Below are 18,697 nucleotides of genomic sequence, written 5' to 3'. Positions count from 1 at the left end.
TTATTAGAGTCAGTTCTCTACCCAAAACTCACCAATATTATGAATACTAATTCCATCTGATTGATCATCTTGTTTTTCACAAGTCATTTTCTCAGAATTCTGACTCCACCATGTTTCTTTTAATTTTTCAAGTCTTCGTTTGTTCAACAACTGAAGTATTCTAAAAATATTAAGAAAGAAAGAATGAGTGAATCATTAATTTATTTTCAGTTACATTTTTATTACTTATTCCCAATGCATTTCTATTTTCTTCACTGTTCAATGTACAACAGAAGGAAGATGTTCGGTTTATCAAAAAAATTACCTATCTCCAATACTGACCTAAGTATTGAGGCTCCTGGCAGATTCAAAAATGCTAAGATCTTGTTTGTAAAACTGTTATCTATAAATGTTTGTATTAATCTTGGTTGATTATCTGTTTGGACTTATATTTAAAAATTTATAATCATGAATATTGATGAGGTAACATTTGTGAATGATTCTACTAAATTAAAAAAAACAAAAACCATTGGATTAATTGAACATTAGAGTAATAAATCCCAAAGGGGTTAGTTAGACTTAAGGGAAATCAGTGACAAAGTGGAAATCATGAATTGCCAGTCTTCACAAATTTTTGCATCAACATTACATACCAAATTGTTTGTGATTACAGAAGGTCGACCCGATCGTGGACATTGTCCCACTTTCCCTTAACAGGCTTACCCAATTTTGCACTTTACTGTCACTCATTGAATTAGGCCCATAAACCTCACATATCTGGCAATAAATGTCTGCTGCTAGCATGTTCCTTGTAGTCAAAACTCTTATCACAGACTACATTTCACAATCGGCGCCAGTTATTTGCAACATTTCTACTTCACAATATAAACTGTACACAGTGAGGCTACGACTGCAAATGGCATCTACTTTTGTACAAGGCATGCCGTGAGCTGGGATACATGCACGTTTTAACAGTTGTGCAAAATTTACATAGCTACAGCCCATCGGACCTTATTTAAAAAATAGTCCTCATATGTAAATATATGGAAAAAAATGTAAGGTTATAAGAATAATAATACATTTAATTTTATTAATACAGGAAAGTTAAATTTTAAGCTCTATGCAAGTGTCAAGAAAGTTAAGCATTAATGTTATCAAATTATTATAAATTTTATTTAAGAAATATAAAATTGCCAAAATATTGAATGTGTGTTCAAGCATGAAAATTACAAATTCAGCCCCAGTGACCCAGTATTAAAACGTAAAATGTATAAGGTTAGTATAAGACTAACCTTATTTGATTAGAAAATATAAAGTAAATTTATCAGTGAAAAAGAAAAGAATTATACAGATATAAACCAACTTACGCATTGTTAAACTGGTCTTTTAAGTGAGAACCTTGCTGTACTGCAATTGCATAAGGTTTTCTTGAGAATTCATCACCAACCACTTGCAGATCACAGCTTGTCAATACTTGATATCTGATATCTGTTGCATCACCTTAAAATCAAACCAATGATAAGATAATCCAATGTTAAAATCTTCTTATAAATATAAATATTTTTCTTAAGAATATTATATTTAAATTAATGTTATGTACCAAGATAGGCAAATCCTTCACTGGAAGTTTTTGAACTTCTAACACGTTCAACTGCTTCTTCAAGAGTATTTGGAAGTCTAGCTTCTTTCATAGCTTGCCACATTTTGGTATATTTATCACTGACTGGATAATCCCAAACAGCCAATTTTGCACGTTCTACTTCACTTAGACTGTCATTTAAGCTCATTTCCTTCCAAATACTGTGAAAAGAAGAATATTTTATAATAATAAACAATATCATAATATAAGGTATAATGCCTTCCAACTTCAAATAACAGCAATATATTATTCTATTATATATATCTGAATAATTAAAGAGATCAGTCTGCATAGTGTAAAAGCTAGTTATAGATGACCTACTTTGAGATATACACTTAACTCACTTGTGTAACAATTTTTTGATTGTTACCTAGACATAATTTTTGCACACAACTGTTTATCTTAACATCTGTCTTATTTCACTGAATGCATTGTGATTATTCGAACTAGCACATATGTGTAGTGAATGATTAATAATATTTTAATACATGTATATAAATTATGCAGGTATTCCACAAAGAAACTGAGAAACTTTCAGGACATGTTCTACTAGTGAAAATACGAAACAAATTCATATAAACATAGGTCTGGAAATGCTTTGTTTTTGAATTATGGCTAGCAAAAGATTTTGTTCAGAATTCAGCTCTTCTAAGAAAAAGAAGCCCTATTGTAATTTTTGGGATCCAAGTTAAGGAGTAAAGTTGGTAGTTTTTTTATGTAATTTGAGCTGGGAAAAAAGATAAAACAGATTCCAGGCTGTAACTCCAGTAGTTTTTAATATATCCAACATAAAACACAAAATTCAGTGCCAAAAAACAATATTTTTTTTTAGGTTTGTAGTACAATAGCTTTACAAATTACTAATGAATGCACTAGATTTAATAACAAAACTTGAAGAAAGTTAATTTTGAGAAAATTTAAATAATTTTCTAAAATTTTCTAAATAATGTCATTTAGTGAAGCTACTGTATTACAAACCTAAAAAAACTTTTTCAACATCAAATTTTGTGTTTTACATCAGATATCTTAAAAACTACTGGAGTTACAGGAGTTACTGTTCTGGGACCTGTTTTATCATATTTCCCAGCTTAAATTACCCTGGTCAACATGATTTTTATCTCACAAGTACAAATAGATATACTTAATGCAGTTTTTTTATCCTGTCTTCAAATATATATTTGGAATTTCTCCTTCACCCTCAGTTTTTTGTTATTTTATTTTTTTTTTAATTTTAAAATGTTTTTTGTTCACTTGTCCATTGTCAAGTAAAAGCTTCTAGAGCATTGTAAATATGATGGAAACAAATGAGCTAACTCTAAGGATACCGTTGCTACTGTTGTGCAGGTTCAGACATATATATACATGAACAAATGTGATCTAATCAACAAAAGATGACATCAGGGCTACTTATCGCAACAAACAACACCAGAAACTGATTTGAAACATCCTCCTTCTCTGCAACAATGCAACAATATTTGAATGACTCTCATAACTATATATATATATATATATATATATATATATATATATATATATCCATACATAAGATAATATAATTATTATCTTAATATAAATATTTTTTCAGCCTCTGCAAAGTACAGAATTAGAGAACACTCTTACCTTTGCATTTTTATGTTCATCAAAACGTTTTTGGGCCCAAGCCCATCTTCAGTAATATTTTTTATTTTAATAAATTCTTCTTTGTTTACATTTACACATTAATTTTAGCTTTTAACATTTTATTTTGTAAAAATGCTTTGTTAATAAAATTTAAAACATTTTAAAAATTTCAGAACAAATATTTGTTCAGTCAAAAGAATGAAAAAGTATTGCAATAACAAACAATTTTCACAAAATAAAATGTAAAAAGCTAAAATTAATGTGTAAATGTAAACAAAGAAGAATTTATTAAAATAAAAAAATATCACTGAGGATTGGGCCCAAAAACATTTTGATAAACATAAAGTAATGGTAAGAGGGTTCTCTAATTCTGTACTTTATGAAGGCTGAAAAAATATTATTATATTTTATTGTTTTATATATGGTTATTTAACATACAGAGGAAAAAATGGGATATAAAAAACTTAATCTAAATACTAATAATTATACATATATATACACAAATAAATTAGAAAAAAAGATTGAATTTGTTTAGTAGTAACTTATTCCCTATATGAAGAAATAATTTAGAATTAAAATATGTAAACCAAAATCATCCATATCAAGGGATTACAGAACTCCATTTCAGTTTTTTTTTTTTTTTTAATACCATTTAGCAAATAATTATGCAGTACCCTTCCAACAAATTTTTGACAGTTTTATAAATGAACCATAAGTGACTAATGTATTCCTCTAAGCAGTGATTTTCAACCTTTTAAACTCCACAACCCCCAAAAAATAAAAAAAATATATAAGGACTATTTTACAACCCCTTCCAACCCCAACCCAGTGAAACTATTTAGCTGCGTTAATAGTGATGGGTATGAGCATGCATTTATGGGGTGTCCAAACATTATCAATTTACAGGTTCCAACTTGATGTGTATGTACTCCTTGCAATTCGGTCTGCTTGCATAATATCTGCTGTGAGAGTGTGTCATGTTCAAACATGTATATGATATGTTTGAACGCATCATGCTCTCAGCAATATAAGAAGCGTAAGGGATTGCAGAACATCACTTTAGTTTCGAACATGGAGCATGCATAAAAAGACAGAGTTGTACAATGACAGTTATTTATATTATGGGTTTACCTCACTGGATGGAAAACCACAGTGCATTGTTTGCTTTCAAGTCTGATAAAAGCATGAAGCCATCAAAATCAATTCAACATTTGGAAACTAAACATCCAGATCATAAAAACAAACCTTTCAAATTTTTCCAAAGAAAATTACATACTTTGAGAAATCAACAAAGCTTCTATTTGTAAATCAAGCCATACTGATAAAAATACACTTGAAGAATCTTATCTAGTAGCATTAAGGTTAGCTAAGATGTCCAAACCTCATACAACCGCACAAAATCTCATATTGCCTGCTGCAATTGATATGGTCTGTGTTTTAATAAGCATGAAAGAAGCAAAAAAAAATTGAAAAAATACTCTTTCTAACGACACAGTATCAAGGGGAATCGATAACATGACTGCCGATGTTCACAATCAGATAAGTCAGCAAGTGAGTTCAAGTGAATTTTTTAGTATTCAGTTTGATGAATCAATAGATGTAGCAAACATTTCCCAGTTATTACGTTTTATGAATGTGATTGGGACAGATCGATCATTCAAAGAAAATATGTTGTTTTGCAAATCAACACCTGGTCATGCAGCAGAACGATGTCTTTTTGATATATTTTATGAAGCTGCTAAAAACTGTAATATAGACTAGATACATGTATTGCAGTATGTATAGTGCATAGGTAATAACAGGAAAGAATAATAACAAGGACAGAATGGACACACTGCTTCCTTCACAGACATGCTCTTGCTAAGAAAAATATAACGGAGAATCTCAAACAAATTCTTTGTAAAGCTGTAAAAGTGGATAATTTTATTAAAAGTCAATCATTACAGAATAGGCTGTTTGCTATGTGATGAAATTGGCAAAAAGAGACATTTTTTTCATTTCCACACACAGTCAGATGGTTATCAACCATCAGATGGAAAGTGTTAACCCAGTTTTTGGAATTGTGAGATGAATTATTTTTGAGATGAAGTTTTTTCAATGTTTTTACAGAATAATAAGTATATGTTGTTGTTTGCTAACTTAGCTGATGTATTTTTTGCTTTTGAATGAATGTGAATTTACAAGAACGTGATAAGGACATTTTATTAATGACAAAGTTCATGCTTTCATTAAGAAGCTTGGCTTATTTGCCTTCAAGCCAAAACTTTTGGTATGTTTCCACTCACTTCCGATTATGTTGAGAAAACTTTGGATGAAGAAGAGACTAATAGTCTCTTCTTCACCATAGTTTGGATAGTATGAAGACGCATTTGTGCAAGTTAAAAATTCAGTTGGTGGAGTATTTCCTGGAAGATAAAAATGATTTCTTGATGAGATGGGTACTGAATCTATTTAGTGAAAACATTGTTGCTGCTCATAAGTTATCAGTTGAGATTCACAATCAGCCCATCGAAATGTCTGCCAATAAAATGTTACAACTACAATTCACATCTCAAAATTTAGATATGTTTTGATCGGCTCATCTAAGTGAATATGGGAAAATTTAGTCACAGAAGCACTGAAAATATCTATCCCTTTTACCACATTTTACCTCTGTGAAAAGGTTGTGCTAAAAATTAAATATAGGAATCATCTTGTATCAATTTACTTTTATGTGTTTCTAACATAGATCCACTTATAGAGAAAGTTTTAAATGAAAAACAAATGCAACCATCTCATTAATTTATTTTCTTTACATATGCACTTTTATAAATTTAAGTAAAATGTTCATTATAAATGATTTTTTTTCTCATAAAATGATTTCATTATTTTTTATATGTAAAGTAGTAGGTTAATTTTGCAAACCCCTCTTTTATCAAGAGTACTTTTATACTGCAATCCCCAGGTTGAGAAACACTGCTCTAAAGGTTGATAAAGTGATATGATATAGCAAGAAAATTATTAACAATAACATTTACTCATAGAATTTTCCCTCAATTTCTGCCATTCGCTGAAAATAAGTCATTGCAGAAGAACCATTAAGAGGTGCATATTGTATTTTGTACTGTTTTGAAAGATCATCCAAACTTTCAACTGGTGTGTCAAGGCGAGAAACAGTAAGAAATGCAGCCAAATTTGCAGTATAAGATGCAATTATAATAAATCCAAATAACCACCAAGTTGCTGCAACCAAGCGACCAGACAAATTTTTTGGAGCTTCGCCACCACCCTGAAAAATTATGATACTTTAAAATCAGTGAAATAAATAAACTTTCACTCATTTTCAAGCGATAATGTAAATAAATGTAAAATTGCAATACATAAATATTCTGCTAACCAACATGGTGGAGTGGTGTGGTATGTCCTTTTATCTGAAAGATTAGTAAAGAAAATCAATTTTATTTTTTATTTTAATTTACTCATGAACACTATAATATTTACAGTATCTATTTATCACTGGATTAAAATTTATTGTCTCACAACAGTTTTAAGCTCAATTATGGATTAGCAATTACTCTAATTTAGTTCCATATTGATCAGTCCATATGCAGCACCATTCATTAAACCTTAAAGATCAAAGTACACCAATAAGACTTAAATTCATAGTTCAATCTGGATTTGAAAATGAGTGAATTGCAACAGTGTTAAAACACCAGCAACTGTTCTACCCTTTCTTTCAATTGCTCACTTTAAAAACTGGTAACATGATATAATACCAAATGTAATTATTGTAATAATACCAGTACATAATTACTGGTATAATACCAGTACATAATTATTGTAATATTTCTGAAGAGGTTTGATGTAGGTTTTAAGAACTTTCTGAAGAGATTATTTTCAAGAGACTTATTTTGCTGGAGGTTTTTGTATTCTCCATGAGCTAGCGTTTTTCCATTCCTGAATATATTTTCTCACTACTTTCAATCATATCAGAAGATACATGCCTACAGACTGCCTTCTTAGCAATAAGAGAAGTACAGTATATAAAAGGGTCCTTCAACCCTAACAAATTGGGATGCAGAAATATTTAATGTGATTAATTTTATCAGTAAATATATACCTGAGGCGTTAAAGAAGTCATGCAAAACCATAAGCATTCTTTTAAATTGAACTCTCTCTTTTCTTCATCATCTTTATATTTTTCTCTATTGTTCTGATAACTATAAGGACTCCACCGATCAAATACCCACATTAAGAAACTGAAAAAAATTAAAATATTTAATAAAATAACAATATAGTTAAAACTCTACATATAAGCACAATGAAACATACTCATGTATTCCATGTAATGCAAGTAGAGAATAAATTTATCTGTGATAATCATGATATGTTTTTGTACAGGACAGAGTGATAAATTGAACTTGAACATATGAAACTAATATTTTTTTTATGGTTCACAATGTACAATAATAACCAAATTATGCTCATAAGTGTACATTACATATATATGTTAACATTTCCAACATGGGCTTGAAAATGGAAGAAAATGCAAATTAAAAATTAATTTTTAAAATGCTACAATAAATTTTATTTAACATACATTAATTTTGTTTTGAACTAATGGTAAATTATTACTAAATAAAATTGTATTCTGTATTTCAGTCTGGTTTTCTCAGCATCACTCAATATATAGATAATGGTTCCATAACTAATGTTGCAAATTTAAATTTGATTATTAGACACAGTGACCAACTGTGTCTAAGGTGACTAATGAACAGGATAGTTTTGTAGATATTTTGTTTTACACAGATAATACGATTTTCTAAAATAGCTATAAATGTAAAAGCTGAGCTGGAAAGGTTTAATACAAAGTAAGATGTCATGAAAGGACAGAAAATACAAAGAAAAAACGGATAAGAAAATCACTTAAAAAAAGGAGAAGAATGTAAAGTAAAAGAGCAAATGACTTTTTGTTCTTGAATTGAATCAAGATAAAGGGTAAATCATACCATTTACAATGCTACCACAGTAATTTGTATTACTCTATAAATTATTAACAACAGCTATTAAATGAGTACAATTAATGTAGCATAAACAACATATTTTATTAAACTTTAATTCTAAAAATGAATTGAAAACAACCAGATTATATAAAATGTAAAAATAAGATTACCATATTAGAAACAAACTTACATTACCTAGTAAAAAAATATGCAGCTAAAATACATAACCAAACATCATTTTCAAGCACAGTTAAAAATTTAAATAGTGAAGTAGGTGTTTTTGGTTTCTTCATTAATATAGTGATACCAACAAGGTCATAATATGGAACTGTAAAATCAACAACATTTTCCCTTTCAGCCATCACAGACAATGATCCAAGAGCAATATCTGCTCGCTAAAAACAAATGGAAATGTTATAATTTAATATATGAATGCGTATTAGTTAAATTACAGATATTCTGAAATGATGTATATTAACTGTTTTGATGAGTATTCATTCTTTTCTTTTCTTGTAATTATAATTAGAAACAATTTTGTTTTGTTAGTTAATTTTCATCATACAAATTGGTGATTATCATATTAAATGTTTAATGTTACAAATAAACAACAAATTTACGAAGAATAGAGACAACGTCTAATGAGAGATAAAACAAAACATTTAATCTTTTAAAATAACAATTTACATATTTATATAAAATTATACTTTTAGGGATTTTTTATCTGACAAGAGAATTATAAATAAAAAAATTTTAAAACTTAAATTATGCAAAAAATGACATAGTATTCAAGTAATAAAAAAAAGTATAGAAAATTAAAATGTGTAACACACATTCAATACTAAAGATAATGTGGTTCCTTCTACTGTAATATTGAATTTACACAATCTAAACAATATTTTATATTTATAACGCTGCAACATCTCAGGATAAAACTTGAACATTTTAAAGATATTCAGAACACGTTAATGTGTTATGGAAATGCTTTTAATTTTTGCTTAATACAATATAAAAATTTTGGTTTAATTTTTTTTGACTGAACCTACAAATGTAATTAATTTAAAAATAATCAAAAAGCAAAAATATTTTCATTGTTTGTTTTTAATGTCAAGTTGTTTTTTAAAATTAAATTTTTATTCATATAAGATTTCTGACTCTAATAGCACATACAAAGGATGAGAGCATGGAACATACTTTTCTCATGTAATACTTATAAAAGTTATGATATGTTTTTGTATATAAACTCTCATGTCTAGACATTCATTTCAAAACAATTTTGTCTGTATAAAGGCATCACTGTACCAGTAACCTTTGGTTTAGTTAAAAATTGATAAGCACATGGTTTGAGTTAATCTCCAATTTAACGTTTTAACAATAACCTTTTAATTATAAAAATTGTACCACTATTAAAATAACTGTTTAGAAGGTAATGTTCAGGTAATAAAAGTTACCCAAAATCACTCATAAAACCTAAATGGTAACACCTGGAATAGTTTTGAACAGTTTTATCGGTAAATATTTAAAAGACAGTTCTAAATAAGATGGTATTCATTAAATATGGTAATTCTTAAAACATAAGAATTTAATTTTTATTAAATCATCAATTAAAAGTATTAATTAAAAATAATTATTACCAAATAGGCAGACTAATTTATTAATGATTAACCTGAAGTGTACAAAATTATTAATATACAATCATGATTGCAAAATTAGCATTAATTATTTGCTTGAAACAGCCTTCAAATTTAATAGTAACTGGTGAAACATATTCTATTAAAAAAATTAAATATGAAATCTGTGATTAAATAATACTAACTACAGTAAAATAATAAATTATTAATTAATTTAAAATTATTTAAAAAATAAAGTTAATAAGAAAATCATGTATGAAACATACTAAAGATACAAAATGAATTTATGTTAAAAAAAGTTGATAATTAATTGATAATATGCGTGATACTTTGAGATTATAATAATCTTTACTCTTTCAGAAAGTGTTTCAAGAAAAACTAAAAGACAGTCACAGTACATGACTTTAAAAACACATGGGCCAAAAAACTAAAAAAAAACCTTTTCAATTCTTTTTATATTTTGACTTTTAAACGCTGAACCAAATTAAAAGCAATAACCAACAACTTTCTAACTATTAACGTTGTGAAAGTACAGAAAAAGAAAGTAAGTGGAAGTGATTGGAATAAGGAAACAAATGATGGAGTGAGTAGTGGAAGGAATTGTACTGATGATATTGTCGCGTGTTTCGCGGCTCGATCAGGATATTGAGAGGTTGAAAATTTAGAATGTTTATATAATTACAATTTATTGATTTAAAATGTTCATAATTACAACCAGACAAATTAATAATAACAATGGTTATAAATACAATAAGAATAATAAGTGACAATAATAAAGCAATTAATGAACACAAATATTAATATAGTAATTACAACCACAACGATAATCAGAATAATAATATTGCATATCAGAAACAACAAATCAAACAAATAATGCATGCAATAAAACATAACATAATCAAAACAGTAAGCATGACAAAAAAACAGAGCATAATCAACAAAAAACAATCTAAATATTACACATCAAATAGTGATAAATGTTATTAGTAAATAATAAATACAGATTACACACAAGACAGTGTTCAAAATAAATAATCATTCGGAATTTATTACAGGTAGATAAATAGAAAACTAGAACCATTAACAAAAGAAACCGCTAGTCTTAACCACTAGTCTTGTATTAACAAACAATCGTATAGTGTCCACTTTGCTATCCTTTCCTATCTACCCTAACAGTTTATGAATAGAGTTTCTTGCATTATTTCTTTCATTTATACACTTATAGTTTTACTGTAACTCAGCGATAGTATTTCTTGGTTACTGGAGTTACTCGTGGCGTCATCTTACTCGTATCGAACTGGATTCAAGACTCTCCTCGCTGGACCGACGTTGTAATATGTCGCAAGCAGGACTAGTTCGCAGAACTCCGCCGAACCCACACAACTCGCAGCCTGTTCTCGCAGAACTGCCCTTGCGGGACTGAGCCTAACGTCTCGCAGACTGGTTCTAATAGAACTCTTTTTTAGCTGGTCTTACTAGGATATTTATACTCCTAGCCTCTTTACCTGCAGACCGGATCCAAGTCGAATCGTGAGAACAGTCGATCGAGGCTTTTCTTCCCATGAATTCCAAACCTGGTCTCTTCTCACCGTACAACAGCTGTTCATTGTGTGTCAGCAGGTAGTATAAAGGGCGATTGTAAAACGGACCAATTCTTTACAAAAAGGGTTCTCCTTTTTGTCCCTTTCTGGTTCGTCCCATTATTATATTTTTTAATTACTTTCACAATAATTGAAAGGAATCCGTTACTCAGACTCGCTATACCTGTCTTGTTACAATACGATTTAGAGAGAAAGAGAGTACTAAATAAAGAGGCAATTGGAATCATGGTACAGATACCAAGAATTAAGGAGCAAACATTAGTGTACAGAAAAATAAAAACGGTCTTAACAAGAAAGGTTGAGCAAGTTATATATTGAATAACTAGTTAGTACAGCTAACCACTCGGCCAGCTGATTTGAAAGTTACAAAAACAAAGTTCCATTTTCATTAACTGAAATCAATAAAAGCTGATCCACCATGCCAAAAAAAAAGTAGCAAATATAATAATGGGAGAAATCCAGAAAGGGGCTAAAAGAAACCATTTTAGTAAAGCTAACAGGCCCGTTTAACAATCGTCGTTTGTAATACTGCCTGCTGGTACAACTAAACTTATCTTGTTCAATGAAAAGTGGTTACCGGACCAAGGTAGGAATTTCATGGGGAAATGTGAGAGCAGACGATCATTCTCACGCTTCGAATTGGGTTCGGTCCTGCAGGTAAAGAGAATAGGAGTATAAATACTCCAGGGAAGACCAGTTGACAGTCATTCTGCGAGAGAGTTCTAAGCAAGGAGTTATTACGTGTGTTTGAAGTGAGAATATCGTGTGAGGAGATCGGCGGGTCAGAGAAGGCGCGAATTTCTTGTACGCACACGTTCGACGCGATTAAGGTGACGTCACAAGTAATTCCAGTCAATGAATACACTAAGTGGTTCGATGAGTTACCGTTAGACTATAGGTGAAAGAATAATGCACTAAATTTCGTTCATAAATTGTTAGGGTAGTTTTATTTGTAAACAGGAAGCGTATTTCCAGTAAAAAAACTTTATAATTGTCTTATCTATATACTATTTATGTTAATACAAGACTAGTTATTAAAAGTGTTAAGATTAACGGTCACACTAATGTCTTCTGACAGTGGAATTAAATCCTGATTTTCAATACTTAACTACCTGTAGGTAAATTCTGACGATTACTTTAAATTCTGTTTTGTATGTAATCACTGTCTTTTATTATTATTATTAATGTTTTGGTTGTGATTACTATGATTATTTTTTGTTTATTATTGACATTTATTATTATTATTATTATTGTTTTCTGTTGTCATTGTTGATATTATTCTGATTATTATTGTGAATTGTTTGTTATTGTCGTTTATTATTAGTATTGATTTGTCTTGTTTTATTTATGTTCTTAAACTAAGAAATCGTAAATCGTATCTAATAAATCGTAATTATTTAAACATTTCCAACTGTCAATCTCTCAGTATCCTGATCGAGCTGCGAACACCCGACAATATTGATAATTGTAATGTGTGTGTGTGTGTGCTTACACACACACACACACACACACACACATACGCTAAGTTTTCCATAATTTACCTTTTCTATAAGTTCTTTAATCATGCCACTCCACTGTCCATTTTCATCCATTTCACCAAAACTATTATCAGGAGCAACATATATTTCATATTCAAAACCAACTAACTTTCTAATTTCTTCAATTAAGTCAATGCAGTAACCTTTGTACTGAACAACACCATCTTCTTCTGTTTTCATCATAAATGGATGTTGCTTTGATAAGAAAAACAATCAAAATAAGAAAGATTAATGTAAAAAAAAACAGTATATTGTATATTAGGAATTACGTTAAATAGTTTACATTAAAAAAATGCTCCTACACTGTTTATAAGACTGCATTCATTAAATATGGTAAATTAGCAAAAATTCAAGTAGACTAGAGAAAATTCATTAACAGTTTATATCCACCAAGCTAAACTACCATGCTCCTCCAATTATTACATGTAATTTAATATTGGAAACAGAATCCAAAGTGAAAATTAAAATAAAATATTACATACAGAATTTGTTTCAAATTTTATTTGCTTTAATCTTATCCTCAGAAATCGTTTTACTGCATTTATCCAGTGAATAAATTATAAAAAACTAATCCAGCATGAGGGAATGAACCTCTGTTTGAAATTTTTAAATGTTTCTGTGAAGATTGTTTAGAATTGTTATAATTCTTGTTTTGCCTGAAGTTTTTTTGAAAAGCATACCACTGGCTAGTAAACCATAAAAATATTTTATCAGTAAGTGATCAGAACCCCTTTCCCTGTGTAAAATAAAAAAAAAAATTGTTTTTATTTATTGGAATTTTATGCTAAAATCCTTTCTGATTATAAATTAAAACAATTTTACCAAAAGGGAAGTAGGATTAATATTTTGTCCCATTACTATTTTTTCTTTAAGTACATCCTTAAAAATCCGTCAAACAATACTTTAAACAAACAGAAAATGAACAATATTTATGTAAAGAATACTGCATATTTGACACATATCCATGTTTTTTCGTTGGAAACCATTTTTTTTAATGCACTGCTTTATTTAAAGATGTGACTTAAATTATTTATATACATTTTTTTCTTAAATATCAAAACTTTGTTTTACAAATCTACTTACCTCTATCAATATGCTAACATACTGATTATTGATTATTTAAATAATGAAATGATTCCCCTTCTGCAAAGCTTGTTAACAGGAGAATAAATAATTGTGTGACTATTTGAAAGCTGAATAATAGCTTCACTTTTACTTATTATTATTATTTTATTGCTGTTGTCATCATCATTTTAATAGCCAAACAAAATAGGATGAAAATAAAGTATCTGCTTTTTTTTAAAAAAAAAACTATTTACTAATCAGTTATATAAAATAAGTAGGCTAATTGGTTTAAGTAAATATGCTCTAATGCTAAATATACATACTTTCTAAGGAAAAGTTCCATTTACTTTTTATCAAATTAGATTTATTATAACGCAACTTATATTATTAGTTTTATATTTCAGCTACATCAGGTTATTCATAGAAATATATAGAAACACAAATATTTCCTTTATGTTTAAACATAATTCTTTTATAAATAAATCAGAGCTGTTTACATTAAAAAATATGTGGATAAATACATAATATAAAAAAACAAATTTGTTCCTATATTTTTATCAACATATTAAAAAAAAAAAAAAAAACATTTTATCACCTTTGCATTTTTACATCATTATTATCAGATCCTTATAAAAATTATAATCAAGTTTTAAAGATTTTCAGATGAAAACTGACAAGAGGTTCGAGTGATTAACTTAAACTCTTCTAAATTTACTAAATTACTTCTGGAACATTCTTATGACTCTACACAGCCTAATTTTCTGGCACAGAACTTATCAGTAAGTACTAGTATGTATTAGATTAATAATAAGGATTATATAATTACTGTTAATGTATTATGACTGTCATTAGTGTAGCATTTATGAATGAGTAAAATAATAATATATTCATATAATGGTACCTACTAAATATATACCAAATTTAATTACAGCATAATTACAGCATTGTGTATAATTCTTAAAAATACAAATTATCAGAAATTTCTTGTAATATATCCAACAGCATTATATTTCAACTGGTGCGACCATAAACTAAAAGTTCTATAATTATTTTAGTTTATACCAGTCAATATCTTTTTTTAAGATTTAATAACTGGGAGAAAATCATTAAGTTAACAGTAATCTAATTTCAATGTAGCAAAGTTTGATTAATTTCAAGCAATCTTATGCCCTAAAAAATCTATCAGAAAAACATTTTTTTTAAAAATAAATATATAAAAATTGGAATTAAACAATTTCTTACAATAATTTTATTTATTGAATCTGTTATTAAGTTTTGTGATTATTATCATATTTTCATAAATATAAACAATAGTAATCAATATCTATACTTAGTCAGTTTTTCAATTAATATGATAATTAAAATTTCAGTTAAAGAAATAAAAACATATATTTACCAACACTGTAACAATTCTATATACAGTAACTGCAGAAAAGTTTTTCATACTGTTTGAATCTTTAATAACTAATGGTGAATTTAATCCAGCTCTCCATGAACCTAAAGTCTCAGCGCTTACAGACTGTGAATTGATTATGGTAACTTTTTCAAGTCTAGAATTAAATTCCATATAACTATGACCATTCTTTTCTATTAAAAATGGAGCATATGAAACCGGTTCATTTACCTAAAGAAAAAATATCAATCATTATTTTAATTAAATACTTTAAATTATTATTAATTGGATATTTTAATTACTTAAATCCATTTATGCTTCTCAGATAACTGTGTTCATTAACTGCATCATGTAAAAATAAGAACCAAGGAGATGTTCAGCTGTCATCCCAGTCCAAACCATAACATGAGGTGATGGTGTTCAATTTCCTAAAAAAAGTGAGGATTGTCTTTGCACAGAAAAAACATTTAGTTGAGAGAGTTTCGCTAAATCACCACGCATCTGAGAACATGATGTTCTTTTTATTGTTTGCTCTTCGAAAGCATTCTAGCAATAACTGACATGCACAAAGATGTCGATCAACATCATTGTCATTCAACTGAACACAAACATTTATCTTTAAAGTTATTCCATATATGGTTTCGCATTGTTGATCTTGGAATGCCTAACTCTCCAGAACATTTGTGTATTGATTTCATTAATGATTGTTGAAGCTGTATCTCTACAACAGCAAATGTCTCAGCTCGAGTGCTCGGCCTCCCACTGCATGGCGCATCAAGAACACTTCCTGTTACAAAAGCCTTCTTCCATGCCAGTAGCATTTTACATGATGGTGATGATTTGCCAAAACATCAAAGAAGTCATTCATAATATTTTCCAATGTTTTACCAGTATGTAGACATTCGTGGACTCGCACACAAGCTAACAAATGCTCTTCAACAGTGAACGCACTTGCATCCACCACAGTTCCACAATCGACTACAACTAAGGTCATCCCATCACAAATGAATGCCCCAGACAATCCCCACCAAGACTTATTCCCCTCACCTTTTCCAGCAGCAGTGAGCGATAACAGCAGTGAGAATTGACAGCAGCAGAGCCCAATTGCGCTGGATTTATTACAGTGTAAAGGGACTTCCCCCTAACATGGTTAATCAAAACAAATTAACTATAATATTAACATTCTTAAAAATAACCATTTAAAGGCTATCAGACAAGTCTATAATTAATATTTTTATATTACAGAAACCCAGAATGCAATGGTCTCGATTTTAAGTTTTTTTAACCAAAATTCAATATAATTATTTCATAACAGAATTAAGAACAGTTCATAACAAAGGTTCTTTAGAAGACAAACAATCTGGATCATAGGCTTATCTATGATAAGAACAAGAATAAAATATAGGTATGGTGTAAAACAGTGAAACAGCTTCAGGAGGAGAAAGAAGAATTAATTCTTTCATACAATACTTCACGTCAAGGTAGAAATTCATATTAAGATATTTACTCAAAATTTATGGTAATATAATAATGAATAATTAAAAGATACTGATAACTAACACAAAATAATATATGTCAGACAAGAAAAAGTCTGCAAAAAGATTGTTTTTTATTTTTCCAGTTTTATTAGTATGATCTTTTACATCTTTTTAAAAGATTGATGAGGTGGATGAAATGACAGGTAAAAGAATGCCAGATGCGTGTCAGAATCAAACCTTTTGCCATACACTTGAAAAGCCAACATCTATACACCAGTAGTTTCCAAACTTTATGTTACTACGCCTCCCTTTAAAAAAAAATTTCATCTTGTTGCTTCCCCTTTATTTTATAAAATAACACACAGACATATTTTTAAGAGCGGAAACATGTATTAATACAACAAAAAAAATACATAAAAAACATTTTTTTATGTAGGCATTTGAGGCACCGTGAAAATTTGTGTAATATTTTTTTTATAATGTCTGATAATAAAATCGAAGACGAAGTTTTAACTTTGCGAAATTTTATTTGCAAACAACCCTTGAGACATTTTGAAATTTTAATACCTTCAAATTTAGTATTTAATGAATTAAAAAATAATAATAAAAATGCCAGATTATTTAGTCGGGTTTAGAATTTTGCCAGGTCGTTTCAAAATTGTATTTCATAAATATCGAAAAAAAATATATTTAAGGCATGTTGAGGTTTAGACAGAATAATATTTATACCGAGAAAAAAATATTTTTAAAAGGTTATGTCATTTTACCTGCCAGGTGATCGGGAATGTTATACCTGAGTGCGAGTAAGTAACGCTATGTGTAGATTGAAGTATGAACCCACCGGTTGGTCAAATGGTAAACGCGTCTTCGCAAATCAGCTGATTTCGAAGTCGAGAGTTCCAACGTTCATATCCTAGTAAAGGCAATTTCTTTTATACGGATTCAAATACTAGATCGTGGATACCGGTGTTCTTTGGTGGTTGGGCTTCAATTAACCATACATTTCAGAAATGGTCGACCTGAAACTATAAAAGAGTACACTTCCCTTACACTGATACATATCATCATCATTCATCCTCTTAAGTAATACCTGACGGTGATTCCCGTAGGCTAAACAGGAAAAAAAGGGTTGAAGTGTGAGAGACAGCATATATCTGCGACCGGCTGAGTTGTTAATCTTGCTGCGATTGGCTCTCGAAAGAACACGTGACTTATAGTAAGCTTGCAGTAGTTAGAAAAAATTTTGGAGTGGTTAAAAGATTCTCATTCATAGTTAAAGAAGTGCTATTTATATATATATATATATATATATATATATATATATATATATATACACACACACACACATACACAACAACACGCAAACACGAGTATAAAAAATATATAATATATATTAATCGTGTAAAGTGAAAAATTAGTTTGCGTTATTTGCACAAAAAGCGACGGAAAAATAATTGTTTTTAGTGAAATAACTCCACAAAAAAAAAGTCTTGAAGTGTTGGAAATCTTTAATCAAGAAATATTATGACAACGCTTCAGGAAAATCCAATCTTCATTAGGCACAGTATAATTTTATTTTTTATTATGTAAAATAAGATAATATAATCACAAATAGCGAGAGATATTCATAGTCCTTAACTAAAATAAATCTTGTCTATCGGATAGACTACACCCAATATATCGACTACAGGGTATATTTACGTATACTATTGATATTAGGCATATCTTTTACCTGTATAGCTTTATACAATAGCTGTATACATCTGCTCGTCGA

General features: G+C 29.0%; 1 protein-coding gene across 1 annotated transcript in view; it reads right to left on the bottom strand.

Annotated features, from left to right (window-relative positions):
- Ir25a (ionotropic receptor 25a) overlaps positions 1 to 18,697 on the bottom strand; it is a 61,475-nt gene that overhangs the window by 9,144 nt on the left and 33,634 nt on the right. The window contains exons 9-16 of the mRNA XM_075366563.1: positions 15,449 to 15,676; positions 12,991 to 13,182; positions 8,416 to 8,615; positions 7,338 to 7,476; positions 6,256 to 6,506; positions 1,580 to 1,779; positions 1,347 to 1,479; positions 33 to 160 (exon numbers count right to left, since the gene is read on the bottom strand). Of these exons, the coding sequence (XP_075222678.1) occupies positions 33 to 160; positions 1,347 to 1,479; positions 1,580 to 1,779; positions 6,256 to 6,506; positions 7,338 to 7,476; positions 8,416 to 8,615; positions 12,991 to 13,182; positions 15,449 to 15,676 (1,471 nt within the window). The remainder of the gene's footprint in view (positions 1 to 32; positions 161 to 1,346; positions 1,480 to 1,579; positions 1,780 to 6,255; positions 6,507 to 7,337; positions 7,477 to 8,415; positions 8,616 to 12,990; positions 13,183 to 15,448; positions 15,677 to 18,697) is intronic.

This window comes from Lycorma delicatula, chromosome 5 (assembly GCF_047948215.1).
Source record: "Lycorma delicatula isolate Av1 chromosome 5, ASM4794821v1, whole genome shotgun sequence".
Classification (NCBI taxonomy): domain Eukaryota; kingdom Metazoa; phylum Arthropoda; class Insecta; order Hemiptera; family Fulgoridae; genus Lycorma; species Lycorma delicatula.
This window is presented reverse-complemented; position numbering and strand designations above follow the sequence as displayed.